Genomic DNA, 21,025 nt, shown 5'->3' on the forward strand with positions numbered 1-21,025 from the left:
ATAGGCCAAGCCCTCTTGAAAGGCGACGGAGATACCTTAGCGGGTTTATTTTAGCTCATCACAAATCCACGAAACGCTGTCAAGAGATGTCATTTAAAACGAGAGGTCAGTCAGCAGTAACCACCTATTTATTAAGTCCATCTCCTGTCAAATAAGTGCATTCGTTCCATGCATTGGCCTTAGACCTCAACGAGAATTCCAAGGTACCTATGTCCGGAGTACAAGTGGATAATGGATGCCAAAAAAAAGCATATCACATTTTTCTGACTAAAGCATGCAGAATCCTAGGCAGACCCTCAGCGTTCGAGCAACATAGCAGTAAGTACAATACAGCAAATGGGACATAAGAACATTACGAAATAAATTAGATGTGTCAAAAATATACGGAGAATTTTTGGAATGTGTGGTGATGAGGCAACGGTTTATATAGCGAGATGTGGGCCTGCCATTCATAAGTAACTTGTCCTCCTCATCAGCGTGAAGACGTCCACGACTGGCAAGAGGACAAGGACAACGAATACTGCCCCGTGCACAAGGGAGAAACACCATCAGACACACCCTAAAGACCATGGACGAGGCTTCATACTCTGTTATTTATTCCGGCTCATTATTCATCACTGTCTGCATGTTTTTAACAATTTTCTGCTCCGCTTTACCCCCCCAAGTATACGAAGCAGCCCTCTCTTTTGCCTTTTCAGTCCATCGATCGCGAGCGATGAAGGATCTGTGTAATCAGAAAGGGTAATCATTACCAAAAAAAATTGACTGGGCGTCTCACAGTCTGCCACTTTGTTGACTTGCAAGGTATACCTGATGGGGAAGTTGCAAAACATCCTCCTGGCTGAGTGGTTCAGTAACATCCAAATCAAGAATAAACCATCTTTTAAGAGGCTTTGGCGAGTCGAAGTCAGCGGGAATATGGATGTGGTCGTAGCCCGCCGGGTGAAGTGTAGAACTGAATACACGATTTAATATACTTTCACAGAAATCGTTCCCAATTTTGACATGACGCCGTTGGGGAAAACCATCTATATCGGTAACACAAGCATAAATGAGTATTCTGGTGGGATGGGAGTCCATATTGATAGTAAATAATAACAAGGCGAGAAGTTGCGCTGAATTCCACGCTTTTAATGAATCGACCACGAGATCAAGCGGTCAAGGACCTCGGTCGTGGATCAATAGAAAAGCCGAATCCTGCGAAGGCAGAACGCCATAAGGAGATGCCCAGGCTAGTGATAAGGTCGGAGCTTCCATCTTCTGTAAAGCAGGGCCCGCCTGATGCCTCCTTCATTTTGTGACTGTGAAAGTTGGCAATAGCACTCCATGTATTCCTTGTTCGGCGGCTGTAGGTCTTCGTAACTTGGCATCTGTTTGAACGCAAGTTCAGTGCTATGAGGCGCATACTGCTTCACCTCGAGAGAGAAGCATTTATAATGGACCAAACGATCCTGCAGCTTTCTACAAAAAAGCTGTGGTTAGCCCAGAGTCCACTTAACAAAGTGGTGACCTTTTTGATATAATAATCGTGCAACCAGATCCAAGCTGCCCTAGAATTTGTTTCATGAAGGAGTCTGTGGTACGCACTACCTAGTATAATCACCGGCCAATTATAATATAAAAAGGTATGTGAGTGTGGGTCAGGCGGGTATTCTCTCCCTTCAAGGCTTCAACTTCGGCCCTCAACTCTGGATTGTCAGATTCTCAAATACCCGAGGAAACCGATTGTATTAGCAGATAACTCCATGATGTTAGAATATTGCCTCAGAACATAGGCTGCAGATTTAGCATGGCCGGGTGCTGTTGTCATGCTGGGCGGGATGTAGTCTGCCAGATTCAAGGAACAAATCGACAGTCGTGCCCAATGGGGAGGTTGTAGCTGGATCCATATAATGATGCGATGAAATAACCAATGTGGCTTCAAAATCAACAAAAGCATTGTTTCATGAAGATAACAACGTAATCCTCGCTTGAAAATTGGAGGCAAGAGTGCCGAATTATCGCGCCAGGGATTAGAGACGCTGCTTCACAGCTTCAAGGCCGTGGCTAGGAATAACTTGAAAACTGCGGACGAGTTTTGGGAGGGTTTGACGTATGCGATATCTGTACATGATTAGTCTCGATCCACGGTTCTAGATTCGACCAAGGGCAAAGCAAAGCTGAATGCGGGTGGATGAAGAGATGTATGTATACATCGACCTCGGGAGGTACCTAGATCGGCAAACCGTGAATAAGCGACGCCGATTATTGGGTTTATGTCATCGGCGCCGATGTCGGAGTTGGTGGGGTCGAACACTGGAATTCACCCGCCTTTATATTCTAAAGCTCCCGACCTGGATAATTGAGTCAATAATTTCTTTTCATATTACTGCATAATGTCTTCCTTCAATATCGTCGTCTTCGGTGGTGACCACTGTGGTCCTGAGGTATGTCATTGGGAGCTCTAGTGGGGAAATCGAATACAAGACTGACATTGAGGGAATAGGTGACTGCTGAGGCTGTCAAGGTAACATTGGACGCTGGAATTGCACGGAATAGACATACTGATTGAATTTCAGATCCTCCGAGTCATTGAGAAGTCCCGTGGTGTTACTTTCAACCTGCAGGATCACCTGCTCGGTGGTGTGAGTATACTCCACCTACGCGACAAAAGCCCCAATGGCTAACAATTGCAGGCCTCTATCGATGCTACCGGTTCTCCCTTGACCGACGAGGCTCTGAACGCCGCCAAGAACGCCGACGCCGTTCTCCTCGGTGCCATTGGAGGTCCCGTACGTCTACATCTCCAACCCCTCCATTCCCCCTCCCCGCACAAACACCAGGAACAAGCCTACTCACACATTGCGTCCGACAGAAATGGGGCACCGGCGCCGTCCGCCCAGAACAGGGTATTCTCAAGCTGCGCAAGGAGATGGGCACATTCGGCAACCTACGTCCCTGTAACTTCGCGGCGCCCTCGCTGGTCGAGAGCTCCCCGCTCAAGGCCGAGATCTGCCGCGGAGTCGACTTCAACATCATCCGTGAGCTGACCGGCGGTATCTACTTCGGTGAGCGTGTGGAGGACGATGGTTCCGGATACGCTATGGACACTGAGCCCTACTACCGCCACGAGATCGAGCGCATCATCCGTCTCGCCGCTTCCCTCGCTCTGCAGCACAACCCTCCCCTTCCCGTCTGGAGTTTGGACAAGGCCAATGTCCTCGCTACCAGCCGTCTCTGGCGTAAGGTCGTTACTGAGATTATGGAGAAGGAGTACCCCCAGGTCTCCATTGGTCACCACCTCATTGACTCGGCTGCCATGCTGATGATCAAGGATCCCCGTAAGCTGAACGGTATTGTTGTTACTAGCAACTTGTTCGGTGATATCATTAGCGATGAGGCCAGTGTTATCCCCGGTTCCCTGGGTCTGCTTCCCAGTGCCAGTTTGAGCGGTATTCCCGATGGCAAGAACCGTGTCAACGGTATCTACGAGCCTATTCACGGTATGTGTTCTGTTCCCTTTATTCCTCTTGCCAAATCTTGGTTCTGGTCATGGCTAATTGGTACTCATAGGCTCTGCCCCCGATATTGCTGGCAAGGGTATCGTTAACCCCGTCGCTACTATCCTGTCTGTGGCCATGATGATGCAATACTCCTTCAACATGATCGACGTCGCTCGCGTGATTGAGCAGGCTGTGAGCAACGTCATCGAGGCTGGTGTCCGCACCGGCGACATTGGCGGCACAGCCAAGACCACCGAGGTCGGCGATGCCGTCGCTGCCGAGCTGGAGAAGCTGCTTAAGTAGATATACAAAGCAGCCTCTTCGATGTTTCTATATGAGATATGACTAGCATAGAAAACTAAAAATTTGAATACCCGTTTTTAAGATGCAACATGTATTTCACTGGCGCAAAAAATGCCTAATGATGTTCACTCGCCGACCCAAACCCATGCAAAAAAAAATAGGAACTGGGTATCATGAAGACATTGAAACTCCGATAATAAAACCTCCGTTGGCATTTTGCAAGCCAATCAACGCCGGTATTTTTGTTGGTCCTTGTAAGAAGCCCGTCCTTATCGAATCACTGGCTCACCCATCCAATCTGGCTCGTCTAAACCGGTAGTAGTGAATCCAGTATCAGCATCTTCACTTGCAGTACGTCCCCGAAGGTCATGAGCCCCACGCAGGGACGGACGACGGCGCCGAGGATCAGCAGAAGCCGAGGGAGCAGCGGCCATCCGACGACGACTATCATCACAAGCAAACACCTGGAATCCACGAACATGAGTATCCTTTCCGTTCTGATGGTTCTCCATAATGCGCATCTGGACAACCATAGCCTTCAGCACATTCCCAGAATAGGGATCATCCTCATCATCCTGACTATCAGGTTCATCAACTTCATAAAACGGATCACACTCATCGTCATGTTCATGGTCAGGGTCGTCACAGTTCCGGTACACAATTGTCCGTCGACGCATACTCGTAGATCGGCGTTTCGACTTCCCAGGCTCATTACGCACCCACCCACCGTTTCTACCCCCGACGCCGTCCAGTGGCACATCAACCCAGCCGCATGGTCCGTCGCCTTCCCAAGTTGCGAACTCGACGAGGTCGTTGCCGCCCATCCCGGCTGCGAAAATCATCTTCGTGGGCGTGTAGCTTTCGTCGAGCTCGAAATCGAGATAGACGCGGATACGTACGATGGCTACCATTTTGAAGAAATGGAGGGTTAATGTGTGCGGTTGTGGTCCGTCGGATTGCCAGTATTGGGCCGGGGAAGGGTTGCGGAGGGCCACGACGCCGCAGCCCGGCTTGGAGGTGGAGACGGTCCAGGAAGCGAGCGATGAGATTTCACGCAGGTTGGGTGGTAAGGGGGAGGGTGATTTTTCTGTTGCGCGAGAAGATTAGCTTGCATGTTTGACGCGTAGCTATGAGGAAAGTATGGGAGCGGGGAATCAGTACCTCGATCGTGCATCTCATGGTCGGGGTCTTCGTCGTCGAATTGATCCTCGACTTCTTCCTCCAGTTCCTCGCCATCAATATCGGAGTCATCGAATTGACCGTCGATGGGGTGACCATCATCGAAGGAATCATCAAAGTCGAGTGGCCCGTCGTTCCCAAGCTCTTGCATGCTGTGGCCGCGCGGGTCGAAATCATCGTCAAAATCGTCGTCATCCATCATTTGCGGTGGTGGTTGCTCGACCCTTGGTCTTCCAAATATCGTAAATGGATTTATTGGTGCCGCTGGATGTCCCGCCACGGCGACCTGGTCGGGCGTGAGAGCATTTGGACCCGTGGAGGGGGTTGGCGTTGATGGGTTGGGTTGGTGGGAGTGTGACGCGTTGGCGGGGTCTGGAATTGTGCTCGGAGGTTTCCTGGGGCATTTCCCTCTTGACTGGGTATAATTTCGCGTGGATTTGGTTGTCGGCGCAAGTGAGGCATGGTTGTTCTATAAGTTGCAGTGATGTTTACGCGCAGATCGAGGGGAGCTCCATTTCCTTTTACGGTTAGCGCCGTTTGGTAGCTATGAGGTATTCCAAGTTAGGGCAAATAACTTGGCAACCTATTTAATCCAAGAATTTCTAATCCTTTGAATACTAAGAAATACCATGTCTTAGCTCAGATGTATAGCACTTAACTCATTGGAGGTTTTAGATCTCACTATACCCATGAACTGCTTTGACAAAGACCACGGGTGAGGTTATTGAGCTAATATGCCTATATGGCTAACCAGCAGTCTACTCTTGCTCTTCCTCAAGAGCTCCCCTCCCAAGAACAGTGTCCGGACAAATATTGTCAATGTATTTGTTCTATATATGTACAAGTACGTACCAGATTTTAAGGTATCAAATCCACTCAACTAATTTCAATGAGGGTTGGATGAATACGGGCTTTTGCTCGGTAGAGATCTTCCATACACCCCTAATAGAACGACGGCAGGGTGTCCGATTCCAAGGGCAATGAAGCCAAGGATGCTTGACCCCCATCCATAACCCAGTGAAGACACTGAAGAGTACCTATCATATAATTAGACTTTATCAAAGGAAAAAGGCTGATTGACAAAATTGACTTACATGTAGGGTGCGAACATCGGAAATGTAAACCCAGCGAGACACCCGATTGTGAAAACAGCTGCTAGTCCACTCGCCGAGTACCTTCCGTATGTATCAATGACATAGGCGTTTACAGATATTGTGCATGCAAGTCCCCCAGCAACAAAGATGGAGGCTCCGATATTAGGCATAATCCAGTGCATCCTTTTTTTCGGCGGTCCACCCATACCAGAACATCCCAGCGCTCAAAACGAGCGTTGCAGGTAGCATGATCGGAATTCGAAATTCGGGGACACCTTGACCCCCGTTCCGCTTGGATACTGTTTGATATATCCTGTCGTTTATGAGGGTGCAACATTCTGCAGCAATGGAAGATCCAATGGCGATTGAGATGTAGTTCAGCCCTGCGATCTCAATGGACTCCCCGTAGACATCAATTTACAGGGCGATAAAATCGGCGTACAATATATAGATATTGCCATAAAGGAAGGCGTTATAAATAGCCAGGACTTGGACGATAGGCTGAGTGGCAAATAGTTTGAAAGGCCGAAACAAATTCACCAAGAGGAACAGAACTTCCCCCCGGTATCAAGGCCTCCAATCTCATTCGAAATCTTTCTGTCTTGGTGTACTCGAAAGTATCTCCAGTCCTAGTGAGACCAATCATGTATTTTGCCTGAAAGCCTCGAAGGCTATTTCGCGCAAGCTGGGCCATATTTTGGATCGCATCAACCCAGCCAAATCTACAGAATCCCCTGGATTTACTGAGCCTGTCCCGACTCCACCTATGCTAGACAATACATCCCCAGAGACAGTGAATATCGATACGACTAGCCTTGTTAATTTCGATCAATTCGATCTTACAGATCGGGCAATCGATTTTGATATCGGTACTATGAGTGATGACTGGAGGATGTTTTAAGGGCACAGATGTATTCAGAGCAGAAATGAGGAAATCTCAATTTAGAGTTATAAACACGGGCCAATGAAGTTGTAAGAACCCACAATCCATCATGATTAAACACTAGTGTCGAGACACATAAGTGTTTCTACGCTGCCTCATCATTTCACTCAATACTCAAGCTTTCCCTTCAAGGGATGACAAAATAGACCAGCCAAGGCCTCCAAGGCACGATCGCAGATTTGATAATGAGATATGAGTCGCCCTTGCAAGCGACCACTTCTAGAGATCGTGACACGGATTATAAACTGAAGATAGTTCCACCGGTAGTATCTTATTGTGACAACGTAATATCCATTATGACTCGCATTATTCACAGGTGCCGAATTCCTTCCATCGCCGTTCATCAACCGGTGTAGCATTTCGTAGTAAGTCGACATATTTAGCAGCAGCACTCACAGCACTCGAAGCAAGCGATACCAGCGCAACTATTAGAGAAATATCAGCCAGTCTTCCTTATTCTTCTTGGTTAAGGCGCTGAAGTAATCTGGAAAGACTTACATTCCGCAGCAAATATCACCACCTTCACCGCCACCGCGGAGTTCCATCTTCATGGACTCGGAGCTCTAAAGGGTCCGTTAGTTGCGATCTCAACAAATCATAATCGGAGAGCATACAGGCTGATGGGAGACGACATTGTTGGAAGACATGGCCTCAGTGTTGGAGGGCTGTTCCATGGCCATAGTGGCCGCATCCCAGGTAGGCTCCTGGGTTGGCTTGGACTCGTTAGAAGACTTGAACCAGCCGAACATTTTGGTGGATGATTTGTATTTTTGAAGAGAGAGAGGGAGATTGAAGAAAATATACAGGAAGAGGGGGAAACGAAAGATAAAGGGGAAGTAAATAAGCCGGGGTCAGCCGTATGTTTCTATTGAAAAGTACTTCTATGTAATATTCAAACTCTTTTTCAGTACAGTCCCGACCATACTAGCCATCATCACCCAGGCAGCCATATTATGGGCTTGTGGGGCTGTCGGCTGAGGTATTACCGACTTATGTGTTGGCCTCTCCAGGCAAGAGGCTATATTTGGAAGAGCTGATTCAAAGGGATCAGTCCAGTAGCTTATTGTGCTTTGTTTTTTTCTTAATCTAATACAGTAAAAATAGAAAAGCATGGGAAACGGAAGTCCACGTGAAGCGAACCTTGGAATGGACCAAGCTTTTAGTCAAGCTTTATGAGGTCTTGGCACGTTTTTCCTTTTCAGCCTTGTTTTATGAAGTATATTTAGTGACTATAAAAATTTACATCTTCATTCTTAGTCTATATATCTAAATAATATTCCCCAGATTCAAATTCAAAAGCACAAACCGAAATCCCCGAAACTAAAGTCATCACCTCGAAGCCGAATTAACCATCCCCTGTAAACACTCCGGCGCGTCATATTTGTCTATATGCAACTCAACAATACGCAAGGGGGGTACATGATCCTCATCAAACAGAGCAGCGGGACCAAACGATGGGTCTTCGAGCAGCATATTTAGCTCAGCCCTAGTCCGAATAGCATAAGTGCGTGCAGTATTCGGAGCGGCCTGGAAAACAGCCGGCAAAAGCTTGTGGTCCCAAAGCTGGACATCGTTATACTCATCATCCCTGCCATGTATCAAGCGTTCTATTGTGTACCCCTCGTTGCAGACGATAAACAGGATAATGCCCAGCTTGCGGCGGACCATGGTGCTCACTTCTTGTGCGGTCATTTGGAAGCTACCATCGCCTGTGAGGCAGATGGTCCGTCGGCGCCGAGTGCCCTGGGACTCTTTCTCGTCTTCGCGCGCGGCAAGTGCAGCTCCCACTGCTGCACCGACCGCATACCCAATGGAAGACCAAAGGAGCTGCACTAGTGGAACGGCCCCGCGCGGGTATCGAGACCACAATGTGCCAAAAGTGGAGGTTCCGACGTCGATAGCTATAATGTCGTCTTCTTCGAGCCATGAAGACATTCGCTGCCAGATCCAGTCGTGAGTCAGTGGTTGAGACTTATCAACAATGTTACCCTCGAAGTCCATAAACTCATCGCCATTCACACTTCCCTTGGGTGGGCTTGAGGAGGGTGAGACGGTTCCATGTACATCAGGAGTTCCACTCAGCTGGCGGGAGGGTGTGGAGGCCGCGGAGACAGATCCTGACCGTTCTTTATCAAGGACATTGCTGAGCCTTTCGAGCACACTCATCCCGAGCGCCAGAATCTCTTGGGATGGCATTTGGATCCTGTGACGTTCGAATCTGATGATATCGATATGAGGCAAATCCGTCTTGAACTCAGCTGTGTTAAAATCCGTAACACGCGGCCCAACCACTAGGACCAAATCGGAGGATTTGACCTGCTCAAAAACGGTAGGTTCCGAGATATTTCCTGCGTATACACCGCGAAAGTTTATCAGGCTCTCGTCAATGACCCCCTTGCCCATTGGCGTAGTAAAACAAGGCAATCCTGAGCTTTGAACGAATAACCTCGTCGTATTCAGACTGTAAGACTTTCCAGCCAGACCATCAACAATGATGACCGGATTCTGGGCCGCCCGAATACGGCCAAGGATCAGATTCGCAGTATGCTCTTCATCCTCCATGGTTTGGAGGTTGAGTTCTTCGAATGCCAGGGGGGATTCGAGCGGAGATGGATCTACCTCTGCATTGACAAGATCCACTGGGAAGCCAATATAGACAGGCTTGCTGGAACGGCAGCACTCGAGAATTGTTTCGTCGATGAGCCTAGTCGCATCTGACTTGTCTTTCAGAATGACTACGGCGCTCGAGACTTCGGCACTCATTCTGGCAAATCGCCCAAAGTCGCCATCTCCCATCGTGTGGTGCATTGGCGGTCGCTTTTCTTGGACAGTTGTCGAGGGATATCCGACAATGTGGATGACTGGTACATGCTCGGCGCATGAACCTGCTAGGGCATTGATGGCTGAAAGCTCCCCAACACCTAATGTAGTCATGATTGCTCCTATTCCTTTGATGCGGGCATAACCATCGGCGGCATAGCCTAGGTGTATACATTAGTGAGACTCGAATGTTCCGGTCAAGTGGAAGTAGGTCTAGCTACTTACCGCCGTTGAGCTCGTTCACATTCCCGACCCAGTTGAGACCACATGGAACAATGTAGTCAAGGGAGGTTAGATTAAAATCACCGGGGACGCCAAAGATGGATCGGATTCCAAGTTCATGAATGCGGTGGAAAAGATACTATACAATAGAAGTGAGTGTGTTAGCCATATACTGAGGTTGACATATTATTTTTTATACCTCAGCAAGATGCATAATGACGTCGAAAATTTCCGATATCAGCTTTTAGGCTTTTTGACTTAGAATTGGATATCAAACTCTTTTGGAATGTATAGAATAATTTCTAATGAGGGTCTGTCCAAGGCTTTTATCACTTCCTCGTCACAACTCGTCACACCTCGTCAACCACACCTTGCCATCATGCTTCTACTTTGACTTGATATCACAACACTTGAGATTGTCTACTTTGCCTCACAGCCAGTGATACACCCATTCGCAATAAGTAATTAGGCTCAATGGGGCTAAGAAAGTTCCCAACACACCCAAAGAGTGCTAAAATATTACCCGAATGAGCGACATGCGCAAGATCGGCACAACTGTGCTACACCATGGAATCAATATAAAAACCAATGCATTCCTTTTGCGTCATAATTCTTGATCTATATACATTTTCAGACCTCATGGTTTATCATACTCACTATCCTCCGAATCAGAGGTATACTTGCATGCTCTAGCAGTATGGCGTGCCCGTGTGTGTGTGTGTGTCTTATTGGTTAACCTATTCAGCATGTTGCACAATCTCCTCAGATTGTACAAGCATACATATATGGATATGCCGAGTAGCAAGGGGTATCTTGAGGGTATTCTTCTGAAGAATCTACGCCACCTCAAGTCGTGAGGCCGCGAGCAACATTTGTACCCGGATTTATATATCCTATTGTGTACCAATCGTCAGCCGATCATTCGAAGATTGTGCAAAAGACACGTTCGCAATGTGAGCATGCTATTGACTGCTCTATTTCGGGTACTGATTCATATTATACATTTGTCCTTTACTCCTTTAATGAACTGACGGTTAGTAGGCAGTTGAAAGAAGCTACTTTTGCAGTCGCTTTATGGGTCATATGCTCATTACATGGGCTACTCTCAGGCTATTAGCTCAATATAATAGAATGAGAGTGACCAGGCCATGACATGTCTGCTTAATCCCAGAATGGATCATAGTGGATGTCGACTCTAGGTGCATCAGATGTTCTGTAACTTGTCGATAGATTTGGCTTAGAGATCCGAAGCTCAGTAAAAGGCTACCACGTCCACAAAAAAGGCTCTAAGCTGGACTAAACTCCTCCAAACCACATTCTTGATCAATCTTCACGACCAGAACACAAAACTCGCCATGTTTAGTTTCATCCCAAATGGGCTTCCCACGCGCATCAACAGGGATGAGTTTTCGGATTTCTGGATGCTTAAGCATTTGCCGTAACTTCTCCATGCTCTCTATCTTAAATTGTGTCTTTCGGGTCTCAACTTCCCCAGGCGTGGGCGGAAATGGTAGGGATGGAACCAGGTTAACCCCATATCTAGTACCATGATTAGTGAACAGTAAACCTATTCAAGGAATCTCCTTCCTCTGCTTCCAACTGTCGTCCAATATCCTCCTGACTAACCCCGGCGATCTGTGCCGCAGCCCAATAGTAGTCAAATAAGCACCTCATCGGCCATGCCGTCCCCGTTGCCCGAAGATCCTTCTCCGTTTTTGGACGCCCGATATTCTTCAGTCTGTCGTGTGCGATGTCTACCTTGATCGCCATATCTGCATTTGGGGACACTTTAAAATCATACGGGCCCCTCGAGTAGATCTTGAAGCAGCGGGCTCCTTCATCTTTGTACTTCTGCTGCGCGGCCAGTGCGTTTTGTGGGTAAGTAATCGGCGGGAGTGGGAGATCAGGGCCTTTCGGCTTTATAGGCTCTTGGCCAGGTCATAGCAATTCATGCTTCTCGAGGAGCTTCTTTAGTCGTGTTTCGAAGACGCGCCATTCATGCTAGCTTTGGAGACGGTCGAGGATCTTGGCATGCCCGAGGCCAGCATTACTGGCGCGAAACTCATGCAGGACTGGGAGGAGCTCATCATCAGTAGGAAGGGAGAGATTATCCATGTTTGATGTTTGATGATATGGCTGGTCTGTCACAGGTGTGAAGGGGTTGAAGTACTTCGGTAACCAGCGAGAGGATAAGGGAAGGAGTAGGAGAAGAAGGGGAATGGATACTGCTGCTGCTATTTAGAGCAAACCGGGTCATTGATACCCAAAAATGATCTGATCTTAGCTAGGTAGCTTGAGCCCAAAAGACATCTGGCATCTCAGCAGAAGTCATTGAAGTTGGCATAAACACATGGCGCGCTTCAAAGGTGTGGGTTTGGCCGGTCTGCTGTGTTTTTTTCTTTCTGGAGTCATATGAACAAAGCCTTTTGACAGTACGGCACAACCCTGAATTCCCCTCCAGGGCATTGTAGCAGGAGCACAGGTGGGTTATCAGAGCCAACGTTTCTCATTTCTCGTGCAAATAGACTTGGCCAAGCTGATATGCATCGATAGAGTCTACCATCCATATTTTACATAGTGATGTCCCTCTAGTATGAAATGTTGCATCCACAAAGGTGAGGCTGGTACGTGATAAAGGTATGTATGCACTTCCACAGCCGTTGCTGCCAAATACAAATGGTGTAATATTTCAACTCCTAATTGACAGCGACGGTTTTTTTCAATCGAGAATAATGATCACCTGGGAGTATCTTTTTCCTCTCAAAGTTTTTCTTGATCGTCAGTTTATGTCCTCGAGCATTGTAACAGATAAATGAGCTTCCACCCCAATTTCTGGTCGCCTGTAAGATGCGATTGATGAGTGTAACGAGTTCCTTGATATCATCTTGGTTGTCTTGTTTCCAGCGTTTTATTGCGATAGTGACATCTTCCACTACTGGCGTCGAGAATATTCCACCTTGATGATAAGCACGGACGAGGTTGGGCGTCTGAGCAATCCAGAGTTGAGGTCGAGGCGCAACTTCTGATAGCCTTATACGATAATGGGAAACTCGAATTTTGATCTCCAGTATCGATTCCCGTGATACTACCCAACCTTCTCTCTTGATTATCAGCTTGGAATCAACCGTGGGCTGGTACAATAATTTCATAGGTGGGTGGCTCTTCACGGCAGAAGATTGCAGTTCCAGTAGTCATATCCACCTGGATAATAAATGAGTCAAGAACATATCTGCTCTGAGTAGGGTTGGTAAATGACAGAAATTTCAGAATGTTATTTCGGTCGGTCACGACGTCGATTGAACTAATGTCGAACGAGGATTTCTCAATGTAAAGGGCGCGGAATAAGGGTTCCGAACGGCCATCGAAATGACGACAAACACGAGCAGCCTTCTGAAAACTGTAAGCAAAGCCGCCATCGTTCTTCAGTTGTCGGGGCCCTCGTGAAGTAGACCAAGGAGCTGGACTGCCCGGGACAGCTATGGTTGGCTCGGGTGCTTCAATCCAGTTGTAAGAAGCCAGGTGCTTTATATCAGCAATGTTTACTTCTGGTAATTCGGAGGAATCCAGGCTGTCGCGGGAGATTTCCTCGAACCCCCCGGTAAATGTCCACAAGTCTGACATTTGATGGATGTAGTTGTTTGATAATAGAAGATTTGGCAAGATCAGTCAAGGAGGTGGGGCAAAAAAAGAATAGCGTGGGCTACTTGGACGATAGAAGAGAAATGATATAAAGGGAAAGCACGACCTGCAAATGGGAAGCCTCAGGCCACGCAAACAGTGTGGGTGAAACTTCCACTTCAGCCTGCCCACTATAACCCATCGTCAGCTCAAGCATCACCGTGAGTAGCTGAAATATCCAAGAGAGCACTGTGAGACAAATACATGTATAGTGCGAACTACAGGGCACTTATATTTAGACTGAATTATAGAGCGCTGCATCTCATCGGCGCGTTGAATGTATGTTAGCATATATATCACTGATAGACGCGCTCTACATCTGAGGAAACACAAGGAGATTAGGAATCTAGCTACTACCATGTAGTTCATTATATAGCTTCATAGGGACAAAGAGAGAGTTCTAACTCGCTATAAGCACGCAGATAACCAATTCCTTGCTTCCTGATTGCAACAGTAACTACATGCGTGCATAGTAACATTACCCAACTACGAAGGGGAATAGTGCACAGGGTCGCATGGACTCATTTTAACCTAGCCTTGAAATTTAGGTCGTCGAATTGTGTAATAAGAATGTGTCTATGATTGCTATTACGGGTTTTCTAGTGAAAGACGTATGCTTTATTTAATATAAGAAAAGTTAGAGATCCTAGGCTTAGTGTAAAAAGCAGTCTAGATTCAGGCCAAATACAGGCAATGGGGCATCAGATAGGCGTATACCACCCTGGGCGCTATATAAGATCCCGCTCCCCACGTTCTTATTTCCTTATATAGCTGTTCAACTGTGTGATTCTCTTTGGTTGGAGATCACATATTGAAAAACCAGAGATCATTTTGAGATGTACATGGTCTCGGCCAACACGCCGACAGTGGGTCAACGGGGACTTATAAAGAGGGGTTGGTCCCATAATTCTTTTACCTCAACCACAACACAATAAATACAAGATGTCGATGAGTATTGAAGACTGCGCTCAAAACCGAGATGGCTTCCCTCGTCCATTCCCGGATACGCCTTCAAATGTGTTGGAACAGTTCAAGATGAACGAAAAGGTGGTGGTTGTTACGGGGGCTGCCGATGGACTTGGTCATGCGATAGCACAGTCTATGGCCGAAGCTGGCGCTCATGTTGCTCTGTGGTATAATTCGTAGGTTTTATTTACTCAATGCCTGTCTTATAATCGGTATTAACTACATCAACAGAAATGACGTCGCTATTGAGAAAGCCCAGGTCCTGGCAAGGGAGCATGATATAAAGGCTTTGGCTTACAAAGTCGATGGTAAGTGGACAGTTGGAGCTTCATATCCACAAAGAAGGCGACAACTAAGTTTTGATCTGCAGTTTCGGAATCCACTCAAGTATCCGAGACGATTGCAAAGGTCGTGGCTGATTTCGGCAAGATTGATGTTTTCATTGCCAATGCAGGTCAGTTCGCGTGACAACTTGATATACCGCAGACAGCTGATTCAGAGGAGGCATGGCGATCTCCAAGCCTATATTGGAACAGACTCTAGATGAGTACCGGAAGCAGATGTCCGTGAATGGTATGAATCTGTTCCTTCAACAAGATACTGAATTTTGGTATTGACCAAGAATTAACCGATAATTAGTTGATGGCATTGTTTATTGTGCTAAATATGCCGGCGGGGTATTCGCACGACAAGGTCATGGCAATCTCATCATCACCTCAAGTATGAGCGGACACATTGTCAATGTTCCTACTGATCAGCCTGTCTACAATGCGACCAAAGCGTACGTCACCCACTTTGGAAAATCACTTGCCCGCGAGTGGCGGAATTTCGCGCGAGTCAACATCGTCTCGCCAGGTTTCTTTGATACAAAGATGGGCGCCGGCCCCTCAGCCCTCCAGGAGGCATACCGCATGTCGTCACTTGGAAGGCAAGGCCACGTGAAGGAAATCAAGGGATTATATTTGTACCTTGCCAGCGATGCATCTACCTTTATGACCGGAAGTGATGTACTTATCGACGGGGGTTATGTCTTGCCATAAAAGCTTAAAATTTAGACGCTCAAATCAAGATTGCAATGAGAATATCATAAGTTGGATATATGAAATTTAGATGACGACACCAAGTAATCGGCAATATCTCGCTAAACGCAATTTCAATATCGGGCTAAAACCTCAAATGAGACCCTCTGCGCCCGAAGGCGTTTATGCCCCGCTATGTCAAGCCTCAGGGTCTGTTTATTAAGGTACGATTTTGATACGTTGCAATATAGCGATAGTTATACGGAGTGAGCGTGGTGCACTAAATATAGCAAATTAATTGACCAATCGAACCTTCAACTCAAACGAACGTGCTCAAGAAGTTAATAAAAAGTTAAGCTGTTTCCCCAACTTGGAAACAAAGCTCCGAGTTTTGTCGGGGATGGGACCAGCTATCCGAGCCAACAGTGGAGTAGCATGAGTCAACGACTCATAATGAAGTGCAGGGTCAGCGATGGCCGAGAGGCCGAGAGTACCGGGCATCTCCAACAGGTACTTTTGCCTCCAATATCGTTCAAGAACTGGGGTTGTCGGACCCGGGCAACATCTTGGCGTGGTCATTCAAATAGGCGTCAAAATAGATAAAAAAAACAGGCTAATCAACGACAGGGATGCATGTCGTCGTCAGCTACACAGGAATATCATATCAAGTGATGAAGCCACTTTTCTAATCGAAACACGGCAGACGAAGGGGACAACACGGAGAAAACCTGCTTTGAGGTGATTAGCGTCATGTGATTGGCTGGTGTAGCGGCCCGGTTGGAGATTGAATTCCCTCAATACACACAATAGTAGACAAAAAGATAAAGAGAGAGTGTGTGTGTAGATATAGGATAGAAAAGAGAAGAAGAAAAGGAAGTATCTAGAAAGATCAAGAGAAAGAAAAAGACAGAAGATTGAAATATACGAGAAATATACAATACGTATTGAAATCGGGTTTTCCCCACGTTCTCTATCACGGAAGTGACTTCATGCGATTTCAACTGCCCCTCCTTTCCTTCACCTTTTTTCATTTTCGCTTGCTTTTGCTTTTGCTTTTGCTTTTGCTTTTGCTTTTGTTTAACATAGCGCTATCCGGTGCAGCCAGGTTCAAAAACGGCATAATTACAGCAATCACACAGGCGATTGGTGTCGACTTCGTTCCCGATAACGTTCACTCGCCATGGCTGAAGAACGAGATTTCGCCACAGAGGCACTCGCGCCTGAAGTCGATGTTCCCTCTCCCAGCGACCCTGTTCCTCCGTTTCCTCGACAGACCTCAAGCCCCGTCGTCCTTCCCTCCCGCGAATCGTCAGGACCCGGCTTGTCTGCCTCCTCCACACACCTGGGCCAGATCAATGCTGCGCGCCGGGGTGGGCCTTCACCACACCAACAGCCGTCAATGAGCTCACAAGGATCCAGCGGATTAAACCCAGACCTCATGGCAAAAATGAAGGCATTCTCATTATCCCGCCAAGGTGCCCCAGTGCCACAAACTGCTGCTTCGACGGGGCACATCCCCATGGCTCAAGGAAACGGTGCAGGCGGCGCATTTGCTGGCGGCATGCCCCAGAGTGCCGCACGGCCCAGTCCTCCAAATTGGTCATCTTCCCCTGCCATCCCCGCCACTGGCTCTAATTCTTTATCGCCTCGGCCGGGTGGGCTAGCAGCGAAGCGCATGAAACCAGGTCTCAAGCTATCGGATGTCACTGGTTCGCCCAGTCCTGCAGCAGGTAAGGATCAAAAGCAGGGCGAACAAAATGGGGAGAGTGCCTTCAGCAAATACTCCGAGTTTATCGACACGAAAGAGGGCACTTTGAACTTCAAAAACAAAGCTATTCTACACGGAGGTGGTGTCGAGTTTTCGTCAGGCCACAGCTTTAAGATCTCTCTGGATGAAGTTGATCGCTTGGAAGAATTAGGCAAGGGTAATTACGGAACGGTCTATAAGGTTCGACACACTCGCCCGCATCTACGAAAACCCGGTTTGGGGCTGGGTGGCATTGTCAGCCGGCCTCCAGGCCACGACGAACCGAGTCCGGAATCCGGGAACCAACTCTCGGGCGTGGTCATGGCCATGAAGGAGATTCGCTTGGAATTGGACGAAGCCAAGTTTGCACAAATCATCATGGAGTTGGACATTCTACACCGCTGTATCTCTCCATTCATCATCGATTTCTACGGTGCCTTTTTCCAGGAAGGTGCAGTCTACATGTGTGTTGAGTTCATGGATGGCGGCTCGATCGACAAGCTCTACGAAGGTGGTGTTCCCGAAAACGTTCTGCGGAAGGTGGCTCTGTCTACCATCATGGGATTGAAATCATTGAAGGAGGACCACAATATTATTCACCGCGATGTGAAACCTACCAACATCCTTGTCAACAGCAAGGGCCAAGTCAAGATCTGCGACTTTGGTGTTAGCGGAAATCTGGTCTCTAGTATTGCGAAGACCAATATCGGTTGTCAGAGTTATATGGCACCTGAACGAATCGCAGGAGGCGGAATGCAACAGTCGGGAGCGCCGAGTGCCGGCACATACAGCGTGCAAAGCGACGTCTGGAGTTTAGGCTTGTCCATCATCGAATGCGCCATGGGCCGATACCCATACCCACCGGAAACATTCAACAACATTTTCAGCCAGTTACACGTGAGTACCTTGACACCAGTTTTCCAAGTTGAACATTCTAATATTCTTCATTTTAGGCTATCGTCCACGGAGATCCCCCAACACTACCCGAAGGATTCTCTGAAGAAGCGCACGCATTCGTCCGGGCCTGTCTCGACAAGAACCCGAAGAACCGACCAACTTACGACATGCTAATCCGACACCCTTGGCTAGCCTCTCTCATGCAGCCACCTACCGAGTCTGGTGATGACAGCGCCCCACTACCCGAGGAGTCCGGCTCCGGCGATGCCGCTTCATCCGCCATCACAGAGGACAAAGAAGTGGCTGAGTGGGTCAACAAGCAAATCAAACTCAAGGAAGATGGCTTGCTACATATGTCCGAAAAACCGGCACTTCATGCCGTGGCGCTGGATAAGGTCGGCACGGCCCCTTCCGAGGGTGATCCGCACGCTCCGTCGCAAAATGACTGAGCTTGTCACCGGCTATTCCGAATTTTGCATCATCCTTTTCTCCAGGGGCACTTTCACGGCGCAGGCGCCGTTTGTCACGACTTGCATCCCTATTGATTCCACCATGCCAATATGCTAATATTCTGGCCTTTGGGGTCCATTGGAACGTGGTCAGACCGTCGCCATGGTCATTACCCGCGTGTGATTTGTGACTATTTCGACAAATCTTCCACCTGGATCTACAAGCATTTGGTTTATTGAACTAAACTGGGGATAATTTGCTGCTCCCGGTCTTTATATCGGGCGCAAGGAACACATTTTCATATATGTTACCCGATGTATCCGAATTTCCTGCATTTGAACTGTGATTTCCTTCTGTGTCTCCGATACAAGCGCTCTACTTGGCCTTGCATTCTGGATTGGGTATCATTTTCGTAGATGCAGTCACTGTAGTCTATCATCTATCAACCTTTCAATTGAAACCATCTTATTTTAATTTGCTGGTAAGCTATTCACAACCTTGGAAGTACATATCAAAAGCCATGTTGAATATAGAACATAAATATACACCATAGTTCTCCCTGTTGAAACTGGAAAACTCATCTCACACCATCTCAAGCCTCTCCCCAAATCTCATCCGCAATCTCCCTCACCAGACTCAACTTCTTCTTCTGATGCTCAACAAGAAGAGGATACCCACTCTCATGAGTACTAAATCCACACTGAGGACTGATACAAACCCTCTTAAGCGCCTCCTCCCTAGTCTCCCCAGACCCCCCAGCAACAAAATCAGCAGCCGAATAAACCCTCTCCTTCATAACCTCCTTATCCTCCAAATCCCGCACCTTAGTACTAACAACCCCAACAACAACATTCTTCCCCTTCGGCAAAAACTTCAACGGCTCAAATCCCCCAGCCCTCTCAGTATCATACTCCAAATAAAAAGTATCAACCTCCAAATCCTCAAACAGCTTCTTCGCAATAATATCATAAGACCCCTCGGAAAAATGTCGTCCCCCAATAAAGTTCCCCCGACAAAGATGAATACCAGTATGCATATCATCAGGCAATCCAATGAAACAATCATTGTAAAGCTTGATATAAGCATCCAACAAATCATCCACGGTCCCCTCATTGTCGGCATCAGCTTCCCATCCCGCACGGAACGATGTAGAGCAGAAATACGCCATCCCCGGATCATCGAATTGCACGTTCCGTAGACCGGCTGCGTATAGCGATGCCAGCTCGGCGCGATACACCTTCGCGACGTCGGCGAAGTACTCCGCGTCGTTGGAGTAGGCATCGGGGGTGTATGCGCGTCCTTGCTTGTATCGCATGTGGAACCAGGCGGGTGTGATCATCGTCAACTTGATATTGTGCCATTCGCTTTGAGGAAGAGACGCTTGCACTAGATGCAGCTCGTGGAGGTTGGATTGGGAGGCCGAGGCGCTGTGGGAGAGCTTGCTGGCCGCGATGACGGAGTCACCTGGCATCACTTTTCGGTCTTTTTCGATCAGGCTTACCACGTCTGGGTGGTAGAGTCTGAACATTGAGGATTCGGCGTTTTGGAGACGGATTGTTCCTGGGTTTGTTAGTTTGGTTTTCTTTTGGTTGTGGTTGCTTGTTTGTATATAGATAGATAATAGATATAACTGGAGACAAGTCTAGCAGCTTACCCTGGAACTCATCCCACATCAATCCCCAGAACCGGGTGCGGTTGTACTCGCCAGAAGTAACGGCCTTGAACCCGAGGTCTTGCTGCATCTTGACGACATCGCGAACGGCTTCTTGTTCGATGGCGGGTAGTCCGGTGGCTTCGGCGGAAATTCCGGTGGCTATCTTCTCGCGAACTTCGAGGAGGTTGTCTGGACGTAGTAGTGAGCCCAGTTGCTCGGCCCGGAATGGCGGGCCGCTGCTAAGCTTCTGCGCCATGATGTTGTATTTTGGGTCAAAGGCTATCCTTTCGATTCCGGGGGAGTTGCTTGATATAGGGATTATTTCAAGAAGAATTCTAGCTTTCATAAAAGGGGGCTCCTCCATCTTAGGGCTTCTCCATGTGGGGAATTTTATATGCGGGGCTGCTGGGGCTCTTTAGGCTCTACAATGACTATCTTCTCTTTTCTTTTTACTGGTAATATAAATATAAGGGGAATGGCCAGTTATCTGTTAGCTCGATGTGTAGATACTATCACTATAATTATATCCTGTATACCTTAATACAAACATCGGCTTGCCGACGCCTCAACG

The 21,025-nt window shown here is 47.7% G+C and overlaps 9 protein-coding genes across 9 annotated transcripts; 3 read left to right on the plus strand and 6 right to left on the minus strand.

Moving 5' to 3' along the window:
- Positions 1–2,375: 2,375 nt before the first annotated feature.
- Positions 2,376–3,785, plus strand: leu2A (3-isopropylmalate dehydrogenase LEU2; the record flags this gene model as incomplete). Its single annotated transcript, XM_056726261.1, has 6 exons — positions 2,376–2,426; positions 2,486–2,506; positions 2,559–2,624; positions 2,676–2,771; positions 2,855–3,482; positions 3,553–3,785. The coding sequence occupies 6 exons, from the start codon at positions 2,376–2,378 to the stop codon at positions 3,783–3,785; spliced, it is 1,095 nt and encodes a 364-aa protein (XP_056577112.1).
- Positions 3,786–4,054: 269 nt separating this feature from the next.
- N7517_008532 (anaphase promoting complex subunit DOC1) lies at positions 4,055–5,166 on the minus strand (the record flags this gene model as incomplete). Its single annotated transcript, XM_056726262.1, has 2 exons — positions 4,055–4,872; positions 4,947–5,166. The coding sequence occupies 2 exons, from the start codon at positions 5,164–5,166 to the stop codon at positions 4,055–4,057; spliced, it is 1,038 nt and encodes a 345-aa protein (XP_056577113.1).
- A 2,214-nt stretch (positions 5,167–7,380) lies between these two features.
- Positions 7,381–7,750, minus strand: N7517_008533 (uncharacterized protein; the record flags this gene model as incomplete). Its single annotated transcript, XM_056726263.1, has 3 exons — positions 7,381–7,426; positions 7,500–7,564; positions 7,616–7,750. 3 exons carry the CDS (start codon positions 7,748–7,750, stop codon positions 7,381–7,383), a joined length of 246 nt encoding a protein of 81 aa, XP_056577114.1.
- A 580-nt stretch (positions 7,751–8,330) lies between these two features.
- N7517_008534 (alpha-keto acid decarboxylase family protein) lies at positions 8,331–10,257 on the minus strand (the record flags this gene model as incomplete). Its single annotated transcript, XM_056726264.1, has 3 exons — positions 8,331–9,982; positions 10,047–10,182; positions 10,243–10,257. 3 exons carry the CDS (start codon positions 10,255–10,257, stop codon positions 8,331–8,333), a joined length of 1,803 nt encoding a protein of 600 aa, XP_056577115.1.
- A 1,072-nt stretch (positions 10,258–11,329) lies between these two features.
- Positions 11,330–12,158, minus strand: N7517_008535 (uncharacterized protein; the record flags this gene model as incomplete). The annotated part of the gene is made up of 3 exons (XM_056726265.1): positions 11,330–11,582; positions 11,644–11,971; positions 12,095–12,158. The coding sequence occupies 3 exons, from the start codon at positions 12,156–12,158 to the stop codon at positions 11,330–11,332; spliced, it is 645 nt and encodes a 214-aa protein (XP_056577116.1).
- Positions 12,159–13,163: 1,005 nt separating this feature from the next.
- N7517_008536 (uncharacterized protein) lies at positions 13,164–13,664 on the minus strand (the record flags this gene model as incomplete). The annotated part of the gene is made up of 1 exon (XM_056726266.1): positions 13,164–13,664. The coding sequence occupies one exon, from the start codon at positions 13,662–13,664 to the stop codon at positions 13,164–13,166; it is 501 nt and encodes a 166-aa protein (XP_056577117.1).
- Positions 13,665–14,663: 999 nt separating this feature from the next.
- N7517_008537 (Glucose/ribitol dehydrogenase) lies at positions 14,664–15,727 on the plus strand (the record flags this gene model as incomplete). The annotated part of the gene is made up of 5 exons (XM_056726267.1): positions 14,664–14,863; positions 14,919–14,995; positions 15,058–15,141; positions 15,192–15,260; positions 15,327–15,727. The coding sequence occupies 5 exons, from the start codon at positions 14,664–14,666 to the stop codon at positions 15,725–15,727; spliced, it is 831 nt and encodes a 276-aa protein (XP_056577118.1).
- Positions 15,728–16,886: 1,159 nt separating this feature from the next.
- pbs2 (mitogen-activated protein kinase kinase PBS2) lies at positions 16,887–18,799 on the plus strand (the record flags this gene model as incomplete). The annotated part of the gene is made up of 2 exons (XM_056726268.1): positions 16,887–18,350; positions 18,407–18,799. 2 exons carry the CDS (start codon positions 16,887–16,889, stop codon positions 18,797–18,799), a joined length of 1,857 nt encoding a protein of 618 aa, XP_056577119.1.
- Positions 18,800–19,392: 593 nt separating this feature from the next.
- Positions 19,393–20,710, minus strand: N7517_008539 (cobalamin-independent methionine synthase II family protein; the record flags this gene model as incomplete). Its single annotated transcript, XM_056726269.1, has 2 exons — positions 19,393–20,360; positions 20,455–20,710. 2 exons carry the CDS (start codon positions 20,708–20,710, stop codon positions 19,393–19,395), a joined length of 1,224 nt encoding a protein of 407 aa, XP_056577120.1.
- Between the last annotated feature and the right edge of the window lie 315 nt (positions 20,711–21,025).

The sequence above is a fragment of the Penicillium concentricum genome (assembly GCF_028827145.1).
Source record: "Penicillium concentricum strain IBT 3081 chromosome Unknown utg000003l_segment0_segment0, whole genome shotgun sequence".
NCBI classification, from domain to species: domain Eukaryota; kingdom Fungi; phylum Ascomycota; class Eurotiomycetes; order Eurotiales; family Aspergillaceae; genus Penicillium; species Penicillium concentricum.